Source organism: Filicampus tigris, chromosome 4 (assembly GCF_054856515.1).
Source record: "Filicampus tigris isolate MCC_2025a chromosome 4, RoL_Ftig_1.0, whole genome shotgun sequence".
Lineage (NCBI taxonomy): Eukaryota > Metazoa > Chordata > Actinopteri > Syngnathiformes > Syngnathidae > Filicampus > Filicampus tigris.
Genome location: NC_141220.1, coordinates 5638881 through 5661088, shown reverse-complemented (window position 1 = coordinate 5661088; position 22208 = coordinate 5638881). Strand labels below are relative to the sequence as shown.

Below are 22208 nucleotides of genomic sequence, written 5' to 3'. Positions count from 1 at the left end.
AGGTTATTTGGCTGGAGTGTGTCACTCAGTTTTGGTTGATTCGGGTAATTCCAATAAACCAGCCAGTCATTGTCCAAAACATTAATGCACAGGTGTCAAACCCAACTCTGCATAATTTAGATGTTTCCTTCCCCCAACACAGCTAATTCAAATGATCAGATCACCAGCCAGCTCTGCAGGAGCCTGATAACAATCTGGATCATTTGAATCAGTTTGTTGGAGGAGCGAAACATTTAAAACATGCAGAATAGCAGCCCTTCAGGACCGGAGTTTGACACCTGTGCATTAATGCTTTGGACATTTTATGGTTTAATGGAATAAGTTACAGTAAATATCCCATACCTGAATTTTTAAATATTTCTGTTGCAATGTCTCCATCTGCATCACTTTTGACACCACAATGTATAAAAACCATGATTCTATTGTGTGGTTATTCAAAAGATTCTTTTGATAGCAGCATTCAGTAGGGAGCTGGTTTAAGATGGGCCACATTAAAGATGTTTTCTATTTCTATGACATACACCAATCCATACATAAAGAAAACATTATTAATAACTTGCCAAACGACATTTTAATGAGTACAGATTGTGTTTACATTATGGTCAGATAGAAACAAAGATTTAAAAGAAAAGTAAATTAAGCATAATCCATGCACTTAATTGACAAAACACAAATCATCACTGCTACTGTATTTGTTACCGTGTCCTAAACACTTTGTCAAAACCTAAATATAAAAAGGCTTTTAAAAATACAACATGGTGTGGTCTCATTTTATAGAAGAACATCATTATCAACAATATGTTTTTGTTTGTTGGTTTGTTTTTTGCAACTCCAAACCAAATTCAATTACTAGATTAAATGTGAATTAACCAGTCATAGTGGGAATGTTGGACTAGATGTTTATATTTAAACATAACATAAAATTTGCAACATTTTTAAAATTGCATTTTCCCAGTGGTTGGCTAGTGGTTACTAGCTAAATGCTTTTAAAAGGATTTCTGATTTTATTTCGCTTACTTTATTTCCGCTTATATGTGGCATATTTCCGAATTAGGGTGGGTCAGTTAAAATGCCCGGAAGCAAAATTGAAGCCATAAAAACTGTAAACAGCCACTATAGATACACTGTTTGATTATAACAAATAGGAATCATTGCAAGAAATGGATCACTTCTCTGAAAAACACACCACATTAATATTTTTCTACTATGGCTCTATTTTTTTTTTATTTTGACCAAACACTGTGTAAAATGCTACTTAAACATGCGATTAAAAAAACAATGTTATATTATTTTTGTTAGCCTCTTGACATATTCTTGAAATAAATACATACTATATTCTTAGAGGAGAAAAGATGCATATGAGAAATCTTGAATGAAAAAAAACTAATATTTTCACTAAGAATCGTTGACATTTCTGTTGAACCAACCTTGACCTTATAAGCCTAACTGCAGAGACAATGTATGATAGCTCGTCAGTCACAGTTATCTAAAGTTTTAACTTACATAAAAGTAAGTTAGTTTCAAATTATTAATACCATTAGTAACAGCTAAAATAATTATATACAGCAGCAATTCAGTTGGAATGTAATTAAGTTTTTTTTTTGTAAGTAGGAAAGAAGTAAGGATAAGCCTTAACGGTACTTTTTGTAGGTCCATTCTGTGTTGTTCTACCAACCTGAGGCCTGGTGTGTTGAGTGCGTGTGTGTGTGTGCGTGTGTGTGCGTGCGTGTGTGTGCACGTGCTCAGGGTGAGGGTGGTGCCTTCAGAGAATTGGTGGATCCTCCTTGACTTCCACTCCCCGCTGCTCCCTGTCCGACCCACTGATTCACCACAAACAGAGAAGACAAGAATGATGCCGTTAGTTGGAGAAAATGCACATGGAAAATATTGCAATGCTGTAATTTGTAGTTGGAAATTTCCTTAATGACAATCTGTGCGGAGTTCAGATTTTCTATGATTAGCGTACACTCTGGTGCCCCGTGATTACTAGAACCTACACAGTAAATCTGCTGGTATTAATTCGAAACCAAGGGTGTTGATTTTAACACCGTCAAAGTGGCCATCGTGAATTCTGGGAAAATGTGAATTTCCCGAATGGCCGGTGTATTTCAAGGCTGGTCGAACCGCGTGACGGCTGCCTAACCAGCATCACCGATTCACTTTCGTACTGTGACAACCGCCGTAGCAACCACTCACCCCCAACCCCCGTAGGTTCCTGATATGCAGCCACACTATTCCGTGTTTAAGTAACATGTACCAAAGTATTAAATATTCAACACCCAATAGTGTGTTACAGCAACAAAATGTAATGTTGACAGTGCAGTACTAATGACACTATTGAGTGTGTAGATTAACACTAATGAGTGTTCATGCCAACACTATAAAGTGTGGGGAAAAATACCCCAAACCTCACCACCTAAAAATCTCTATCCCCCGCGAACAATTGCGACTGCTGGCGACAATAGCTAAATACGCATCCACGTCCGAGTTCATCAGTCAGTCCGCCAACAGTTTTACTGTTTTTATTTTTTAAATACAAACAATATTTTAGAGAAATATCAATCTGGTTTTAGGATGAACCATAGTACAGAGACTTACATTTGAAGACATTTAAAGATTTTAAATGATATCAGATATATTGCAGATGTGAAAAAACTCACAGTCTTGGTGCTACTGGACCTAAGCGCTGCTTTTGATACAGTAGATCACCAAATGTTATTAAATAAACTTAAAAACAAGGTGGGCATCTCTTGTATTGCTTTTAATTGGTTTTATTCTTATCTCACAGACAGAAGTTTACTTGTTCCTCCAAAACCCATGAAATTAAATGTGGGGTTCCCTAATGTTCAATTTTAGGTCCAATATTTTTTAATCTTTATATGCTTCCCCTTGGGGACGTCATCAGGAGACATGGCATCAGCTTCCACAGCTAAGCTGATGACACACAGCTGTACATTGCTGTGTCTCTTGATGACACAGGACCTATTGACACCCTTTTAAATTGTATTTTATTAAATCATTTTCAGACAGCTCATACAAAAAAGCAGTACGGTACAATGTATTTTATTTCATCATTTTCATGTGAAAACTGCCCATCATGCTAAAAAAAATCAGGTCAGACACATCAATGACAATGAACAAATCCTTCTCAATTCTGAATGCATTCAGGTAATCATCAAAAGCCAATGTGGTTTTAAGAAATGCTTATCATCATTTAGGCATTAACAATTTTCCTGAAAGTAGGGAATCCATTTTCAGTACCAACACATACAAGCAGAACTGGGCATTTCGTCTATGTGACGGACTGGTCCATCTATCCATCACTGACGGACACACGTTTTGCTGATGGTTGGCGAATGACGGGATAAATTTTGAAATAGACGGATTAAGCATAGACGGAAACCCTTTATTTAGTCCGCCATTCGTCTGCAGTCCGTCAGTCTATTTTAAGCGAAGCTTCGACGGTCGCGGCGAGCACGCTCGTCCCGAAAATAGTGAGTTGTTGTTGCTTCGGGTACAGATTTGAGTGAGGGACCAGGCTGTCAAAGCAAGTAGGCAGGCTTCCAAAGGGCAGTTTGTTTAACTTACTTCTATACGATGGTCAGCATCTTATGTACTGCACATGGCTAAGAAGTTATTGTAAGACACTGTCAGACAATCACCGTCAGGGTTTCATGAAAATAAAATGCTAAACATTATTCAAAATACAAGCAGTAAAAAGCAACATTTAGAATTGTGAAAGATTAAGAATCATTGTGCTTTTTAGATATGATTTGAATGAATGCGCTATAAATTGCATTATGCAAATGACAATAACTCTGATTGGCTGTTAACTAGTAAATGTAAATCAGTCTGCTTCTAGGGCGGAAGACCTCCGCTGGCTGATGGCGTCACACTACAGCATCTCCATTCAGACAAACTATATTACGCTCCATTAAATAAGAGGCTGATGTGCTCCTTTATTATATACACTTGTTCCATCAATTTACCTCATACCAACTAAACTGAATTCAAACTGAACTTTGAATTGTGTTTTGGTAAAAAAAAACAAAAAAAAAACGTGTGTGTATATATATATATATATATATATATATATATATATATATATATATATATATATATATATATATATATATATATATATATATATATATATATATATATATAAGAAAAAAGATACTCGGGTTGGATATCCCTTTATCAATAGTTGCTTTTATTCCACATTCCTGATATCTATCTATCTATCTATCTATCTATCTATCTATCTATCTATCTATTTATCTATCTATCTATCTATCTATCTATCTATCTATCTATCTATCTATCTATCTATCTATCTATCTATCTATCTATCTATCTATCCATCCATCCATCCATCCATCCATCCATCCATCCATCCATCCATCCATCCATCCATCCATCCATCCATCCATCCATGCATCGAGTTTGTTAGACCAATTACACTGAATCCATCACTATTATTTGTTATACAGATGATCAAGTATACTGTACGTACTTCAATACATCAAAAACAACAACAACACCATTGTGTTACTGATAATTGAAACACATATTGGCAATATAAATGTCGCTTTCCCACTTATTTAATTTATGGTGTACAGTTTGGGATTATTTAATTATTTGACAAAATATCAGTTCCAATATTTCTATTTAAAAAAATGTCACTTGTTATTGAGACAAATATTAATCAAAGGCAGTGATCTCCCACCACAGAGTCAAAACATTTAACATTATACTCCACCCTATATAGTTTAAGATCCGCATTACAAGTTGACTTTATGATGAGCTGACCATTTTAATCAGGTGTTCTGGAGGAGGGAAACATCTAACACATGCAACACATATCTGCCCTCAAGGACCATGGTTTGAGACCTATGATTTTTAGGATGTGCTGGCAAAACTTTGAGTTTTTATCGAGCCACACATTCATGCAGCAAATGGAAGCAGATAAGCTTCTGATCTCTTTATTGCCTTTGCTTTTTTTCTCAATAACATAAAAGCTGGTTTTAAAAAGAGTTCAGTGAATTGGAGAGCCTTTCGTTGTTATCAATTTTGTGTGTGTGTCTGTTTAGAACCATGACTGAAGACTATCATTTTTATTATCATTCTCAGTCCATTAAGTCAGCAGTAGTGTAATTAGAAGCCAGAGGTGTGCAGAAAAAAAAAATTACTTTACTAAGTTGTAAATAGCTGAAATGACATGTGCGCGCGCGTGTGTGTTCCATCTCCAATTGCTGTTGGCTTCTTACACAGCATAGGAGATGATACACATATTTTTTGGTCATAATTTTGATATTACGTGCACAAAAACGCTGATTTGTGTTTGAAAATGTGTGGCCACAAAAAACTGCGGCTCAATACTGGACATTTGGGTTCCCTAGAAACTGTAAGGTGGAGGTTGAGGCGAAAGACATGGGACACGACTATAGTAGTAAGAATGAATTTCCATTCAGGCCGGGCATAAGCTACAAAGACATTCTGGAAAACTTTGCAGGCATTGCAGGCTACTGATGATAACAGAAGAAGAAAATACACTTGCATTTAGGACACCAGACATTCTAGCAAAGATGTGTACCATTTGTTTAGTTGTCAATGAGAATAATGATAGCCCCACAAATTAGTATTTAGTTTTCACATTACACATATTTCATGATCACAAATTAACATTTTGTGTACGATTGAGCATGTCATAACTATATTGTGGTCACACACACTCACACACCCACACACATCCCATGTCATATCTAGAGCTCCTTAGATGTTGGAGTACTTATTCTCTAGAGTTGTTTTTGTTTTCAGTGAAACACACAAGCCAGCAGAAAATCCAGCTCACCCACAACCCTAATGACTAATGAACTTGATTTTTAGAAAGTTTCATGAATGACATCCATTGATTTAAGGTTCCCTAATATTGGAGTCTGAAAGTGGGGAACACAACAACACAACAATAAATATGAGTGTTTTCTTGAATCAGTATAGATCACACCAAAGCCGTAAGGGTTAAGCTTCCGCTGCCACTGCCAGGAAACGGAATGACAACTAACATAAATGAGATGAGGGGGTATGTCATGGACTCCCACCTACTGGGGCAGTGCTCTCCACACCAATAGTGGAGAGTACTGGTTCTCTTAGACAACAACAACAACCACGGGGCATATGGCATTCAGTTAAGCCGTGTTGTCACGAGGGTTGGGCATCGTTTGAATTTGAGTTATGTTTTCAAGGAAGGAGAAGAGGTTTGGTCTCATCCCTCACTTGCATTGAATTGGGAAACAGGGATTTTAAAATGTAAACGATTGCGGGAGGATTGAAATCTTAGTCCCAGTTCCAATCGATTCTCAAGACTCGATGCCCAACCCTAGATGTCAGTCTGTCACAAACAGCACATCACTCAAGTTGATCCAATAAGTGTTCAGCAGCAGAAATGCGCAAAATGCAGATTACGCAGTAGCGAACTGGGAATGGAAACTGAAATTTCGAAAACCTCTCAAATATTGCAAAAAAGGTTTTACGCTCTCATTAGGTGGTTTTTGAGACGTGTTGATTTAGAAGTATATCGCAGAAGTGTAATGGAAACACATTGATTTCCACTAGTCATATTTCTTGATTCCATATGACAATGTCTTCGGCAGCCCTGTCCGAGTGGAGGGTGCAGCGAGCACGAGTGAGCGGCGAGGTCCGGACAGTGGAGTGCTGTAGAGCGCGTGGGTGCGGCGGAGACCAAAGCCCCCAGGCCTCCTCGCTCCACTGCTGTACCAAGACTTTCAAAGCCGACCTCGGAGACCACCGCACCCGCCGGTTTGCATATGCGTGTGTGCGGGCGTCACCCAGTTTCACTCCACGTCGCAAGCCTCACAAGAACATTTCATGAGGTATTAGGAGAAGAACAAAATATCAAGAATTATGCCTCAGAAGTGAAACACTCTTCAATAGAAAAAACTGCAAATCACCATTGTGCTGTAGAAAAAATGCTTTTATTTTGTGAAAAACTGCAATGGAAACCCAGCTGACATGGCTGAGGTCAGGAATGCTAGCAGGTCATTTCATCCTCTTCATTCACAAATCCTGGGGGTAGTCTCTAATAAACCCTGCTCTGCGGGAGCGAGTGTTGTCATCTTGGGAGATAACCTTTGCTTCCCGGACTGTGGATTTATGGGATCACTACAGATTGCAGAATCTCATCTCGATACCTCTCTATATTATGAGTGCCTCCATTGATGACAAGCCTTGTTTCTGCAGTGAGAGAGATGCTGCCCCACACCATTACACTGCTTCCACCAAAAGATTTAACTCTATCAGTGGGGCAATCAACATAGCATCTTCTCCACACTTAAAGTCTGTGATCCGCCACGGGGCAACAGATCAGTGGTAGAGTGGTCGTTTCCCAACCCGCAGGTTGTGGGTTCGATCCCCTGACATTGTGACCATGTCGAAGTATCCGTGAGCAAGAAAGTGAAGCCCCAGTTGCTCCTGATGCTGCGTCATCAGTAGGTAGATGAGATACATTGTGAAGCGCTTTGAGTACCAAAGGTAGAAAAGCGCTATAGAAGTGACAGTGCATTTACCGTCTGATTGCCGTAAGCAGAGCCTGGACTCTGTGCTGAACCTAAATTACTCCACGTGTTCAGGTTCCAGTGTACAAGTAGCCGACACCAGTGCAAACAGTCCCTAAAAAGAAGGGCAGTCATACAGTCCTCGTGACAGCCATCTGAGGCCACAGATTGGCTTTTTGCCATCTGGTATGGCTTGTCGAGCATATCGGCATGCAAACATTGACGGTAAATCTGAAGTATCCAAACATTAACATGGTGAGGATATGGTCTTCTCTGGGTGTCGTCTTCTTGGGACACAGACTCTCTAAAATCACCGTTATATGGAACTTGGCCTTCATTTCGGAGATGCAGGGGTGTCAAACTCCGGTCCTGGTGCATGTCTTAGAGGTTTGCTCCTGCAACACACCTGATTCAAACGATCAGGATCGGGATCAGGCCCCTGCAGAACTTGCTGATGAGCTGATCATTTAAAACAGGTGTGTTGCAGCAGGGAGGGAAAACAGGCAGTGCAGCTGCCCTCAAGGACCGGAGTTCGACACCTGTGGTATAGGAGCTCACTCCAAACAATGCCGCAACTTCGGTTTGTGGAACGCCATGACTAGCGCATGGCTCCTCTAGTCAAATGCGGCATGGTGATTCATGAAGCCAATACCAACTGACCACTGGAGCAGGGACATGCTTACCTGGGGCAACCAGAAGCTCAAAGCAAGACTCGATGGTAAGATTTGTTGCTAAGAAGCCATTTCATCCCCAAATCCGTACTTTTGTACTTTATATGTAGATGGTATACTGTAAATAATTAGTTAATTCAAGTAATTATGTTGATTGCCTGCATGAAACCTAATTTTACCGTATAAGCCAACAGATACACACATTTTGACTTCTACATTCACAACTAGAGCTCTGCAGCTTTAGAAGATAGTCCTGATTTGTTTTTTAGGTCACGACTATTTTCAACCTTGATGGCAATGACCAAGGACAGTGTCTTATGAAGGAGGCGTGGCTCCATTCAGCAGTCTCATTACATTATCTGATGGAGTGAGTATTATAATGAACGTGAATATCACTACGTATACTCTGTATGGGAAAAACCTGATAATGACATAGATTTGAATTAACAAGATTCCATATTTGGGTTCGAAAGAGACATTTAGTTGAGATGTTAAGCTGTGGGGCAAATGAATCATGTTACCTAATACTTGCACTAACGTAACAATAAAAATGACGGCTTACACAGTGCGCCCTCTGGAATTGTGTGTCGATCTCTTCAAGAAACACAAATAAGCCATTTGCTCGGAGCCTAGTCCAATGCTAAAGCTAATGGCCTTAGAGAGAACACTGCTATTGGAGCGAGTGTGGTGTTTCACTACACAAAAGCCCGGGAGACATCATTGGAGCTTATCTTACTTCATCACCACTGGCAGCCAGGGTCATTGACCTCCAACCAACACTGCAAATCCTATGCTGAACACAGTGTGACAGCTAGTGCTTCATTTACTTCTAAAGTGTGTGTTTAACGGGCAATGAAATGCTGATGGTATTATGTAACTCCTAAAAATGTATTTGCAATAAATTCTAATAAGACGGGAAAAATATTTGTTGTTACTTATTGTATGATGGGAGTCATTAAATTGGCAGAATGAAGTCATAATTTGAGGAAAAAGCATTGTCTTATTTGTATGAGACTGGAGTATCACTTCAACATAGGCTAATTTCAACAAAGCTAAAAATGTGCTACGCCAATTCCAATGAAGTTAGGATCCATCCATCCATCCATTATCTATACCGCTTATCCTCACAAGGGCGTGCTGGAGCCTATCCCAGCTGTCTTTGGGCAGTATGAAGTTAGGATGTTGTGTAAAATAAAATGAGAATACAATGATTCGCTAATCCTTTTTAACCTATATTCATTTGAATGCACTACAAAGACAAGATTGTCAATGTTGAAACTGATAAACCTTATTGTTTTTTTGTTGTTGCAAATATTCACTAATTTTATATTTAAATAATAGGTGCTATTTTCATGAAAAAAAACAAGGTTATAAATCTAGTTCAAATAAACTTCAGTATTCCAAAGTCAGCAGTAATCATGTTTAACATAACCCGCTTTATGTGCAACGTTACGCCTCCTACTGTATAACCAGCATAACATCTGGCTGATGACATGATGATTTGACTTTGAACCCAAACTTGTTGAACTCTTGCTTGCTTTATGGCTGGTGTCTTGGGACAAAAGTTAAATTCATGTACATATTTTATCTACACATAAATGCAGAGGTGGGCATTCCGTCTGTAGGCTTGCTGACAGACGGACACAACGTTTGCTGGTGGCGCAGATGGGATTTTGGAACTGAGGGGGATAAGGGGAAGATCGTTTGATCGTCTACATGGCACATTCCATACAGTTTAGCTCTATGGTGGCGCAAAGCCGCTGACGCGTATACCCGACCAACCAATCACAGCACGCACAGTGCACCGTACGTGACACTACCCGCCTCCCTCTTTGTTTGTATAACGGCAAGCTATAGCGGAAAGTCACTACGAAGCAGAATTGGTCCCGAAAAGAAACTCCACATCCACAATGTCGATTTGGTTTGGCTTTTCCTCGGAGGAGAAAGCGGAAACCAGTTATTTGCAACGTTAGACTCGGTTCGGACGTCAGCGCCGACAGCCAAAGCAAACGGAGATCAATCAGACACATGGTAGCCAGAGGCAGCCGCTAGCTCCAAGCTATATATATATATATATATATATATATATATATATATATATATATATATATATATATATATATATATATATATATATATATATTAGGGATGTGCACGACTAGTCGTTCAACCGCCTGCGATTCATTAAACGTTTAGTATTTTACTAGTCGGTTAAACGCTGCATTAATATCACGCAAATTGTTCCTCACGCCTCTGCCTCGGCCTCTGTAAACAAGCTGAGCACCAAGAGAGAGAATTGCTCCCCCCCCCCCCCCCCCCCCGCCAATACAGAAATGTATTTCGCCATAGTAGTGCGCGGGGACACTAAGTTTGGGGAAGAAAAGTACATACAAATTATTTAGATGCAGCAGATGACAACAACGTCGTCTGTAGGCTTTGTAAGCATAAACTCGCTTACAACCACTCTCCCGGAGCAATGAGAAACCACATCCCAAATAAATCTTGATCATCTTGACCAGCAGGTCGATGGCGGCGGGGCCAGAAAGACGAGCATGAGAGCGTTTGTTCCAGCCAGGCGCTGCGATGCTCACCGCACAGCAAATATTACCCAACTAATTTGTAAAATGATGCGATATGCTGCCGCTTTCTTTTGTTGAGGCCAAACGAAAAATTCGAAAAAAAATTTTTTTTGAGAGTAGCCATAACCAAATGAAAGAGTAGATACTACGAGCGCTTGAGCATGTCAGCTATGTAGCCAATGCTATAACTACAGACGGATGGACGTCCATAGCCACCGAAACTTACATGACTATGACGTGTATAACGTATGTGGACGAAGGACATTTCCGCAGCTGTGTGCTTTATGCGCCTTGGAGGAAAGACACACAGTTGAAAACTTGGCTGCTCTCCTGCGGAGTGTGATGGATACGTGACACTAGAAAATTAAGTCGTCGCCTGTGTGCATGATAATGCACCTAACATATGGCGAATGAGACCCTGCTGGACTGGGAGTCGGTACCATTACTCATTACATTATTCATAATAAATGCCATGCATTGCATTGGCAAATGTATCAGAAATGTATTTCGCCTTAAATTGTTCACTCTTATTCAGTCAGTTGTTTTAACATCAATAGAATTTAAATTAACAAACTGTCCTGAATGTTTGGGCTGAAATAGCCCCTACTGTAAATAAACAAAACATTTTAAACTTTGAATTCAATGCCATCTTTGATTGCTAACTATGGCAACTACACTTAGACCAAATACCTAGAAAAATGCCTGCGCAATCAGCGGTGCAGTTATGAAAAAAATATGTATACATAATACCAGAGCTGGGCATCGGACCGCCGTCCCCGGTTTCCGTCCTGCATATTCGACCCACGTGGTCCCGGCATGTAACTTTGCCGGCAACACCCAATCGGCGTCAATTCTGTAATCTTTACGTCACCCGCAGGTGCCGCACGGGCAGACACGCCACCAAAAACAAAGAGAAAATATTAAACAAAAACAACTGACACACACACACGCACAATGTTGTCATCGGTGAAATAAAAAGAATATGAGACACATGTCATTGCGTCTATGCAAGGCACGCCCCACCCTTTTATTTTTCATTGTTTCCTTACTCAACCGTGTGTCAGGAGTGCGGCACCTGCATTTGACGCGGTATCGGTAAAGTCTGTTCTCGACGCCGGTTGGCTGACTCCGACCGACTGGGACCACGTGGGTCGATTGAATATGCAGGACGGAAACCGGGGACAGAGGGCCGACGCCCACCTCTGCATAATACATATTACGTACTGATCGATTCTTATGAAGTGTTTTTAAAAATTAAGTTCTATAAAATAGTAAAAAGTACACTAAAGAAATTAGTGTTTGAATAAGGATGAAATATGTAAAGGTGGAGAAACAGAGGTTTAATGTTGAACAATATTTTCTTCAATAGAAGTAATAGTAGTAGTAGTAGTAGTAGGAGTATTTGTTAACTTTTTAGGCAGTATTTGTAACTCTGACTCTAAGGATCATGGGTCAGACGATGTTTTGTCTGTCAACAGAATCATCACCAACCAAACCTTCTCAGTTCGGCACTGACAGACTCCCGTTTTGCTGACAACTGATGGAAACAAGCGCCGCGTGTCTCGCATTTGTTTGTTTGCAGAGTTGAATACACACCGAGCCTATTCGAGCAAACTGCATTGACTAGATATGGAAATGCATTGCCAGAAATCCTCAGCTTTGACATATAGTTGATAACGTAGCCTGCCAAGTCCCTTTGCAATTCCTGCACAGTAGGTGGACGTAGGTGGACGGATCAGGTTTGGTCTGACAACACCATTACAGATCATGGATAGATTTCGTAAAGACAGAAGCAGATGAGATGGGAGCGTGGTTAAAATAGCGGTGATGAACTGTAATTTAGGGATGACGGAAGCACGGTTAAAATAACAATGACAGAGTTACGGACTGATGTTGACAGTTTTGGTTCGGCTTGAAATAATGACAGACTGACCATGACCGATGATTGGGCCAGCCACTGGCGAATATTGAACGATGGACTAGCTAAATTTACATCTCTCTATAGGCTATATGATATGATATAGTGAGTGTTAGTACGAAGACTAAACATTGGATATGGTCTCCTTTGGTAGCCCTTTAAGACTTTTGTTCAAAAACAAATTTCTACCATTGCTTTGACCCGGTTTCCTGACATAGGGCTGTATCATTCACCTGACCCAGAAGAAAGTGCTTCAGTCTGTTTTACAAAAAGCGAAAGCTGGTTTTGCATATTCCCTATTATTGTGAAAATTGTGAATGGCTAATAATTTTGGGAAACGACTAACCACAGTGGCTGGAAAAAAGGTTCATTTTAAGACCTGGTGACTACCTAATGTTGACTTCATTTTTCTGTAATATAATTATGTGCGTCACATTTATCCATCCATGCATTCATTATCCTAACCGCTTATCCTCACAAGGCGTGCTGGAGCCTATCCAGCTGTCAAATATTAAACATGTAAATAATTTTATCTTCTGTAGTTTTTTGTTGAACCCAGTAGATGCAGCTTTGAGAACGCAACATGAATTTACATGAATCAGTCTGGCATCTGTTTTGGCATGCTCTGTTTTTTAATGAGCATGGTATGGGAATTCAGAACTATAAACAGCTCTGTGAATAAAAACACCGCTCTAAGTAGCTACTGCTTCCTGTCTTTGTTGTGGAAATCACAGAAAAACAAGGCAACTATAAATGAAAGCTATGCATTATGCTTGTTATGAAATTGCTGTTTCTGCCCATTTTAAACTTAAAAGAGCAATAGAATAAGAATACACATGCTGTGTATCTGACTTGCATTAAGTCACATTTGGTCTGTTTTGTACATTTATAATCTTAAACCTGAAATTATACATTTCAAACATTAAACACTTAATTTTAATATCAACAACAGCAGGAAACAACTTCAGGAACACTATCTTGTCTCAAATCTGACACTGTGTTGGTCTGTTTCTCAATGAGTCCACTTCGACCCGAATGTCCTAATAACGTATACATAAATTGTCATACCTCTATTAGCGGGTGCCAGTGTGCGACAGGCTTGCGTGGATATGTCAACATCTCACTCCAGTGGTCTCGTCCCAGAGTGTCAGCCTCATTACCCACCCTGCACACCCCGATGATTTCGTTATGTCCAACCCTAAAGGAACCACAAGAGCAAAGTGTTGAACCTCATATTTGGTCAGCAAAAGAGCATCATAAGTAACTAACTGACCGATCATAGTCCATGACTGCTATAAGTAGACTTATTTGATTGATGTTTTCTGGGGGGACATCAAAGACGATGGCTTCATTGTAAACTGGGTTTAGAGTGTTGCGTTTGGTTGATGTCTTCCTCTTCTTTAGTCTCCGGCCCTCACACATCAGCGACACCTTTACATATGGGTCTATGGAGTAAACATATTCAATAGGGATAATACAATCGATGTACACGTATAGCCCTGCGGCAAAAGTGATCTATTTCATGAAAAGCTAATAGCTTAAAAATACCTTTGGAATCACCCAAATCTGACTGAATTTAGCATCAATGAAAACCCACCTGAAGCACCGGTGATGTCCATGGCTTTGAGATTTCTGGCTTTGATCATGGTGATGGTGAGCCTTCCAGCCGTGGGGAGATAGCACAATGAGAACATCAGCTCTCCCAGGTCCACATTGTCCTAAAAACAAATATACATATTTTATTTTGATACCACTTCAATCTGAGAAGCAATCAGCCTTTTACCCTTGTAAGCAAGTTAACCAAAATCACACACCCTTAAAATGCATCAGTTTCAAATCATCAGCGGAACTGTCATAGCATTGTAAGTAAGGCATCATTGATCACTTTATCTCTGCTCCACATCGTTGCACAGCTGTCTTTGAGTGGTACTACTGCACAATGCACTGTACCGTTATGGAAAAACCTTCTATACTTGTAAGTCATGTCTTTGTTTATCGTACTTGCTTGTTCCTGCAATGCTGCAATACTAGTGTAGTTCCTAGTACCAGAGACAAATTCCTCGTGTTTTACAGACTTGGCCAATAAAGATGTTTCTGATTCTGAAAACCAGTTGTTACCAATAAATTGGCAGAATGTCAATGCAAAACAATACCGTTTAATTGAGTCCGATCCACCCATGCTGACCATATTGTGCTAAATAAAATTGTATTGTATTGTGTTGTTTAATATGTTGCCAGGAAAAAATATTGTTTAACTTCATTACTTCGGGTGTCCACAAGGTGCCACCCATGATCTACTACTGTAATGTATTGTATACTTCCACCGGAACGATTTTAATAAGTTGAACCGGAGGTTCAATGGGCTCCCTGCAAAATACGATGTTATCATTTTTTACGACAACCGGGTAAGCTATGCGTCAAGCAGGGGAATGGTCCTTTATATTGGTTACGCATGTTCAGTAAAATAGATCGATAAATTATTTCACGCTATTTGCGCGCACCATTTCTTTAGTGTATTCCAGGGGCGGAGCCATGGGTGGGCCTGGGTGTGCACACAAATTTTAAACCTATGGACAACATTTAAACACTATTTTGTTCATTTATTCAAGCTCCTTTCGGTGACAATGGTCTTGCTTATAAAAAGTTAATTTTGTTGTCACGTACCTTCACTTACTCTAATTACATGATTACATGTCACTCTTAGTTTAGTTCAGCAATCAGTATGTCTTCTTTGTCTTTCCTCGTCATCGCTACGTTATAATGATACTTGTCAAGAGTATCTTACTTGCTGCCATTGGGGTGATGATTATTTATTTAGGAGCAACTCTGCAATGTGTTTAGTCGCATTAGTAGCGTGTTGATAAGTGCAGATAAAGGTCAAATGCAGTGTGGTGTAATTCTGGAAAATTACTACTTCACATAAGATATCAATAAATGTTACATTCTCATACTGAGGAAAATGGAAATCTGCAGGTGCACACACACAGCGAGTCAATGAATATTACAGGTCGCGGAGGTAGACTCTACATCAGGGGTCGCCAACTACAGTCTTCGAGGACCCTATCCTGCATGTTTTAGATGTCTCCCTCATCCAAAAGCCTGATAACGATCCTGATTGTTTGGATCAGGTGTGTTGAAAGGGGGAGACATCTAAAACATGCAGGATAGGGGCCCTCGAGGACTGGAGATGTCAGATACATGAATCTGACATGGCACCTTTGTTACATTCTGTGCAAAACTTTGGTGTGGACTAAATTAACTGGTCTGCTAAGTGGTCCCGGTGGGGTCTGAAACAAACCGGTGATGTAATTACTGTCCCGTAGCATGTTGTGCTTTCTCTTGACCAAATAAGCGTGAGCACATTCTAAACCTTTATGGCAAAAGAAGACCTGCTTGCCTATTAAAGAGTATGAAGAACAACACAAGTCTATTAAAATGTAACATTTATAGTTGATCATACTGTATACGCAGTACATTTTGCTTCTAAGTGGAAAAACACAATATTTTAATGTGTGCAGAAGCATACTTAAACAGGCAAGCATAAACTGATCAGCCTCCCATCTAGCGCGCCATTGCTAATGTTATATACTCCTACACAAACACCCACTGAGCTTGCTTTCAGACTACAGAGTGCTGGCCACTACACTTGAGCACTTCAAGACCTGCGGTCAATATTATGGTCACTTGTGCTCAGCCAATAAAATTAGCCTAGAAGCTTGGAGCACAGCAATAAAACAGAGTGAGAGAGGTCAATTTATCTTTTCCAAATATAATACGGTAACACCCCTCTTTGAGGAAAAGTAAGGTTCTTTCATCAACTTTCTCATACTATGACAGATGTTGACAGTCTATTTTCAGAGCTGGGCAGTCCGTCCCTGGGCCGGATGCCCATTTTTAGGGCGGGGGGTGTGGCTGCTGACAAATTTTTTAAAAAATGGCTGGACTAAGTATGGCCGCGAGTGGATTTTAGTCCGGCCCACTAATCGGCCCTCATGCGTTTGATGTGCTCGCGAGGCGGCCAAATATCATATCTGTTTACTCTGTGAAAGGCTTCTTTTTAGGCTTCTTTCTACTCCCGCGTCGGCAGGAGCGACAACTGCCGCATTGATTCACATGACAGACACATTGTGCTGTTGGCAACAAGTCTGCAACACATGCCACGCACACATCAGGAATTGTTGCTGCTCTGATCGGTCCATTATGTCACATGTTGCGATGGCATACAGTTTCCCATACGGAGAGGAGAGGATGCAGCACGCAGCTCGTTGCTGCTGCAAAAGCAAACTAGTTTGACAATAAAATTCAATGTATAGTCCAGTCATCTCGGTCCCTTTATGGTTGTAGCAGGAACGATATCCATTATTGTTGCTGTCTTTTTTAAGGGACGCCGCCCCCCCCCCCCGCCGCCCCCCCCCCCCCAGGGACTCCCTGAATTGGTTGCCAGCCAATCGCAGGGCACACAAAGACAAACATCCGCACTCACAATCACACCTAGGGGCAGAGTCCAATCAACTTACCATGCATGTTTTTGGAATGTGGGAGGAAACCTGAGTACCCGGGAAAACCCACGCAGGCACGGGGAGAACATGCAAGCTCCACACAGGGAGGCCGGGGCCGGGATCAAACCCACGACCTCTGAACTGTGAGGCGGACGTGCTAACCAGTCGATCACCGTGCCGCCACACAGCATCCATTGTTTTTCTATTACAACAGGCCCATATCAGGATGGGGACGTCACAAAGTACAGCCCATTGAATGCACAGCTTTCACATATAGACAAAAAATCAATGTCCCGGTGTTTAAGACAGCAAGTCAGCCGCCTGCCGGCAAGACACAAATATAGTGTATACAGCACGCATATTTTGCATCTTACAACAATTTTGAACCATATTTAGAATTTCTTATGTACAATGGATGAAAGTGCGATAGTGCGATAGTGATTTCGCAAGCGGCATCCAAAGCCCGCCGCCAGGACTCATTCATTTTAAATGGAGATTTCAGTCTCATTCATTTGGTCGACTCGCCGAGTCACCATCCCCGAGGTGGGGGCCACGATGCTGGAGACCTATAATTCATGAGAATGAGACCCGGCGAGCAAGCACTAGATAAATTGTTTACCATTAGTCATCAAAAATGCATCTATAAGTACATTGGAAATTGTAAATATGCATCAGGGTTGTTGTAAAACACTATTATGTTTATTGTATATACTGTATATACTAACAGAGGACAGCTGGTCTTTAACCAGGAATTGGTCGTGTGAGGCAAAGTTCGTTGTTGCTTCGCTGTCGGCCAATCAGATGAAATTTTTACGCCAAGCGTCAAAATTGAATGCATTACTACATATGAAATTGTAAATATGGTTCATGCCACAACAAACTGGACTGGACAACACACACCAGTCACCTGTACAAGAAGACGCAAAGCAGGATGTACTTCCTGAGGAGACTGCGCTCCTTCAACATCTGCTGCAAACTTCTGCAGATGTTTTACCAGTCTGTGGTTGCCAGCGTCCTTTTCTACACCGTGGTGTGCTTGGGGGTGCAGCATATCCAAGAAGGACATTTCCAGACTGGACAAACTTATCAGGCTCTGTGGTTGGCATGAAACTGGACTCTCTGATGACGATGGCAGAGAAGAGGATTCTGGATAAACTGCTGGATATTTTGGACGATACCAGCCACCCTCTGCACACTGTGATTAATAACCAGAGGAGCCTATTTAGTAAAAGACTGCTGCTCCCCAAGTGTAGGACCAACAGATTAAAGAGCTCTTTTATCCACTGTGCTAGCGTACTATACAACTCCTCACTGGGGGGGAGGAGAGCGTAGATTGCACTACACTATACATAAAGGTCACTTAACTTATTCAATGTGCAATAATTGATTTATTGATTATTTTTAATTTTTTTTTTATCTTTTATTTTACTTTAAAATTTTGTTTTTCTTTAAAAAGTGTATCATTACTTTTTTGCTGCTCTTCCTGTCTACATGACTATTTTTTCCCTATCTAATGTTTTTGCCTCTTTGTTGCTGCTGGAAATGCAAATTTCCCAGAGAGAGTCATCCCAAAGGGATCAATAAAGTCAAGTCTAGGTCTAAGTCTGGCCCCGCTCGGCCCCAGACGGCCAGCGCTTTAGAAATACCTCTGAGATTATTCTGAAAAGCGGTTCCATTGTAACTGCTCGGCCGACTAACAGTCTGATGAAAAAGCGAGTTTACCGGGCCAAGAAAGGCCATCTTGGTGTGGAACTGAGCTAATGAAAAAGTCATGTCATCTTCCAAACCGTTTATCCTCTATAGGGTCGCGGGGAGTTGCTGGAGCCTATCTCAGCCGTCAATGGGCGAAGGCAGACTACACCCTGAACTGGTCGCCAGCCAGTCGCAGGGCACACATAGACACTGTCACTGAGCGGGAATCGATCCCACGCTGCCCGCACACAACTCAGGCGTGTGTACCACTACACTATCAGAGACCCCTAATGAAAAAGTGCCTATTGTAACCGCTCTGCCCTGAAAAAGTCTAATGGAAAAGTGACTACTCCGAGCCAAGCAAGGCCATCTCGGTGTGGAACCAAACTAATGGAAACGCACCAATAAGGCCCTTTTTCACTGCCTACAAATGTGTGTCCATATAAGTTCATTTAAACATGAAATACGTAATCATGTTTATGTTCGTCATCATTGTATTTTGCTGTAATGTTTTATAGCAACTATTTTTCACAAAATAACAAATCTAGAAACTTTTGTGGTATAATTGGAGACTATGACTACCTCCAGAGCGGGAACTATTCACCACTCCACGTCAAGACTGCAAGTGAATCGTAAAACTGTATGTATATACAAATCTTGTAATATTGTTGTGTGCGTTATCAGTTAAATAGGGAGCTGAATGTGTAACGTAGTTATGCGGGGAATGCGTATGCGTCTCCAGCAGAGGCAAGCACGCTCCTTCAAGCAATATACCTGGAAGTGGATGAGCATTTACACTATGTGAATAGCCGGTTAATCAGCATCAAATAGAATGTTCAGCAGTACGGTCAGTGATGACCATCTCTGCAGTGCATCAACTTCTCTGCCGTTAGTTTGCTGCCGGCCTCCAAAGAACTCCATCACGCATGGCAACAAACAAAGGGAAGCGTCCCAGATGCCAGGCGACCAATTGCTGAATATGTCACAATACACGTGCTACGACGTGTCAAGACAACTCAAAATCGCTTACGACATGCTACATTTGTCTGCGACATGTCTCTAAATCAGGGGTTTCAAACTGGCGCCCGGCCGGACGCCCATTTTTGGGGCGGGAGGTTTGGGGGTGACAAGTTTTAATAAAGGGCTGACTAAGCAAGGCCGGAGGTGGATTTTAGTTCGGCCCACTAATTGGCCCTCGTGCGTGTGACGTGCTCGTGAGGCGCCCAAAAGTTCATCTCAATCTACTCAGCGAAATGGGCAAACGACAAAAATTGCTTCCGAACGCGTCAAATGCGCCACTACCAACTGTGTGTACTTACTTTCATTGGGCACAAAGCTTTGAAAAAAAAAAACAACACTTTCGGTCTGCACAAAGAGGAGAAGAAAAGGAAGATGGAGAAGAAGAAGAAGACTGAGACGAAAAAGAAGAAGGAGGAGACAAAGAAGGAGGAGGAGAAGGACACAAACAAACAGAGAGAACAGAGGCGAAGCTCAGAAAAAATTGAATCATTTTTCAACAAATGGAGATACAGTGCGAATTCTACAAGTGGTGGTGAAAATGACGAGAGACCCATTAGCTCGAGTAGCGTCTGCTCAAGCACACCGGCGAATGACGTCAGCAGCATGTCGAGGTGGAAGAGACTGACGCGGATTGGGGACCATAGAGAAGCCATCAGGGTGCCAAAGGGCTACCTGGAGAACTGCCAAAAGTAAGATAATATATTTGTAATAATCAAGTAAGCTACATTTTTTTTTGCCGTTACTCATGACGCCGTTTTAGAAAAAAAAAACACTCTAGCAGGTAAAAATGTTTCCCCCCACTTTCCCGCATCCATCTTTAGATATGTTACAGTCAGAGGTGGGTAGAGTAGCCAAAAATTGTACTCAAGTAAAACTACTGTTGCATCAGAATAATATGACTCAAGTAGAAGGAAAAAGTAGTCATCAAAATAATTACTTGAGTAAAAGTAAAAAAGTACTTGGTGAAAAAGTACTTTCACCAAGTACGAGACTGTAGCAACGTCTCATTTATTTTATTTTATTTTTTTTTAAAAACCATTCGATCAGACGAAAATACAAAATCATCTTCAGGCAAATTAAAGTCCATCAGATCAATAAAATGAATTACATTTGATTAAAGAATAACTTCATAACTAATAACGTACTTTAATAAACAATAAAATAATAATTGTATAAATTAATCACAAGTAGCACAAAATTTCAGCCCCTGTACTTTTTTTTTAACAGGCTCCGCAGGCAGAAGTAGCCTAGGAACTCGTATAAACGGAGTGTGCGTGTGCGTATGTCTGTGTGTTTCAATCTGTGTGCATGTGACAAAACTTGCAAAAACAAACATTTTTGTCCAAAGAATCTCCTCTTCTGTGCCTGCATAGTCAGCATTGCTGCGTGACACTTTCGATCCATTTAATCCGAAAACAGCAGCTGAAGTTGAATATGATCACGTGACGAGACTGCAGGGCTGTACGGCCATACGGCTACGTTTGATTGGTGAAACACAGTCACATGGCAGAGCCTGGCGCAGGTCTCTGACAAAATAAATGCGCCTTTCTCAGAGAGAGAGAGAGACGCGTATGTACGCGGAGGGGACTTAAGTAGCGGGTTCAATGTAGCCTAATAGAGTACAGTTTCTTCACAAATCTACTCAAGTAAAAAGTATAGTGATTTAAAACTACTCCTAGAAGTACAAAATTTCCCAAAACTTACTCAAGTAAATGTAATGAGTAAATGTAACTTGTTATTACACCCACCTCTGGTTACAGTACTGTATACTGTAATTCCCTTATTGCCTCGTTTAAAATGTGATGATTTTTATGCAGTATTTCTATTGTTTATCGCAGGCAAAAGCTGTTAGCATCCCTCCCGTGGCGGTGTCATGCACTGAGGTTTTTTTTCGAGGGGGGGTCAGGCCGATAATTTTTATGAATAAGGACGGAGGGCCCAGGCCGGAAGGTCGTGGCCAGGGGGCTGGGGTTTGACCGGTAAAAAAGGGTCAAACACCCAGCTCTGCTAATAATTAAACATAATAATTATCATCATCTTAGTTTGGATGCAGTCAAATTTGTGGAAGTGTTTGGGGAGGGAGAACATTTAGTGCGATGGAGATGTTCAAATACTCATAATGTATGCAACCCGAAAATGCAGCAGAATGAAAGATAATCAAACCCCAATACTAGATTAATGAAAACAATTCTGGTAAAAGAAAAGCGAAGAGATTGACATTTCATTTCAAGTGCTATCATGTTCTGTGAGTGAAT

At 40.9% G+C, this 22208-nt stretch overlaps 1 protein-coding gene across 1 annotated transcript in view; it reads right to left on the bottom strand.

Moving 5' to 3' along the window:
* Positions 1 to 219: 219 nt before the first annotated feature.
* The window catches only part of syt9b (synaptotagmin IXb), a 48125-nt gene continuing 26136 nt past the window's right edge, over positions 220 to 22208 (bottom strand). Inside the window, exons 5-8 of the mRNA XM_086029285.1 lie at positions 14340 to 14460; positions 14016 to 14187; positions 13811 to 13940; positions 220 to 1820 (exon numbers count right to left, since the gene is read on the bottom strand). Coding sequence (XP_085885411.1) covers positions 1743 to 1820; positions 13811 to 13940; positions 14016 to 14187; positions 14340 to 14460 — 501 coding nt within the window. The 3' untranslated portion in view covers positions 220 to 1742. The remainder of the gene's footprint in view (positions 1821 to 13810; positions 13941 to 14015; positions 14188 to 14339; positions 14461 to 22208) is intronic.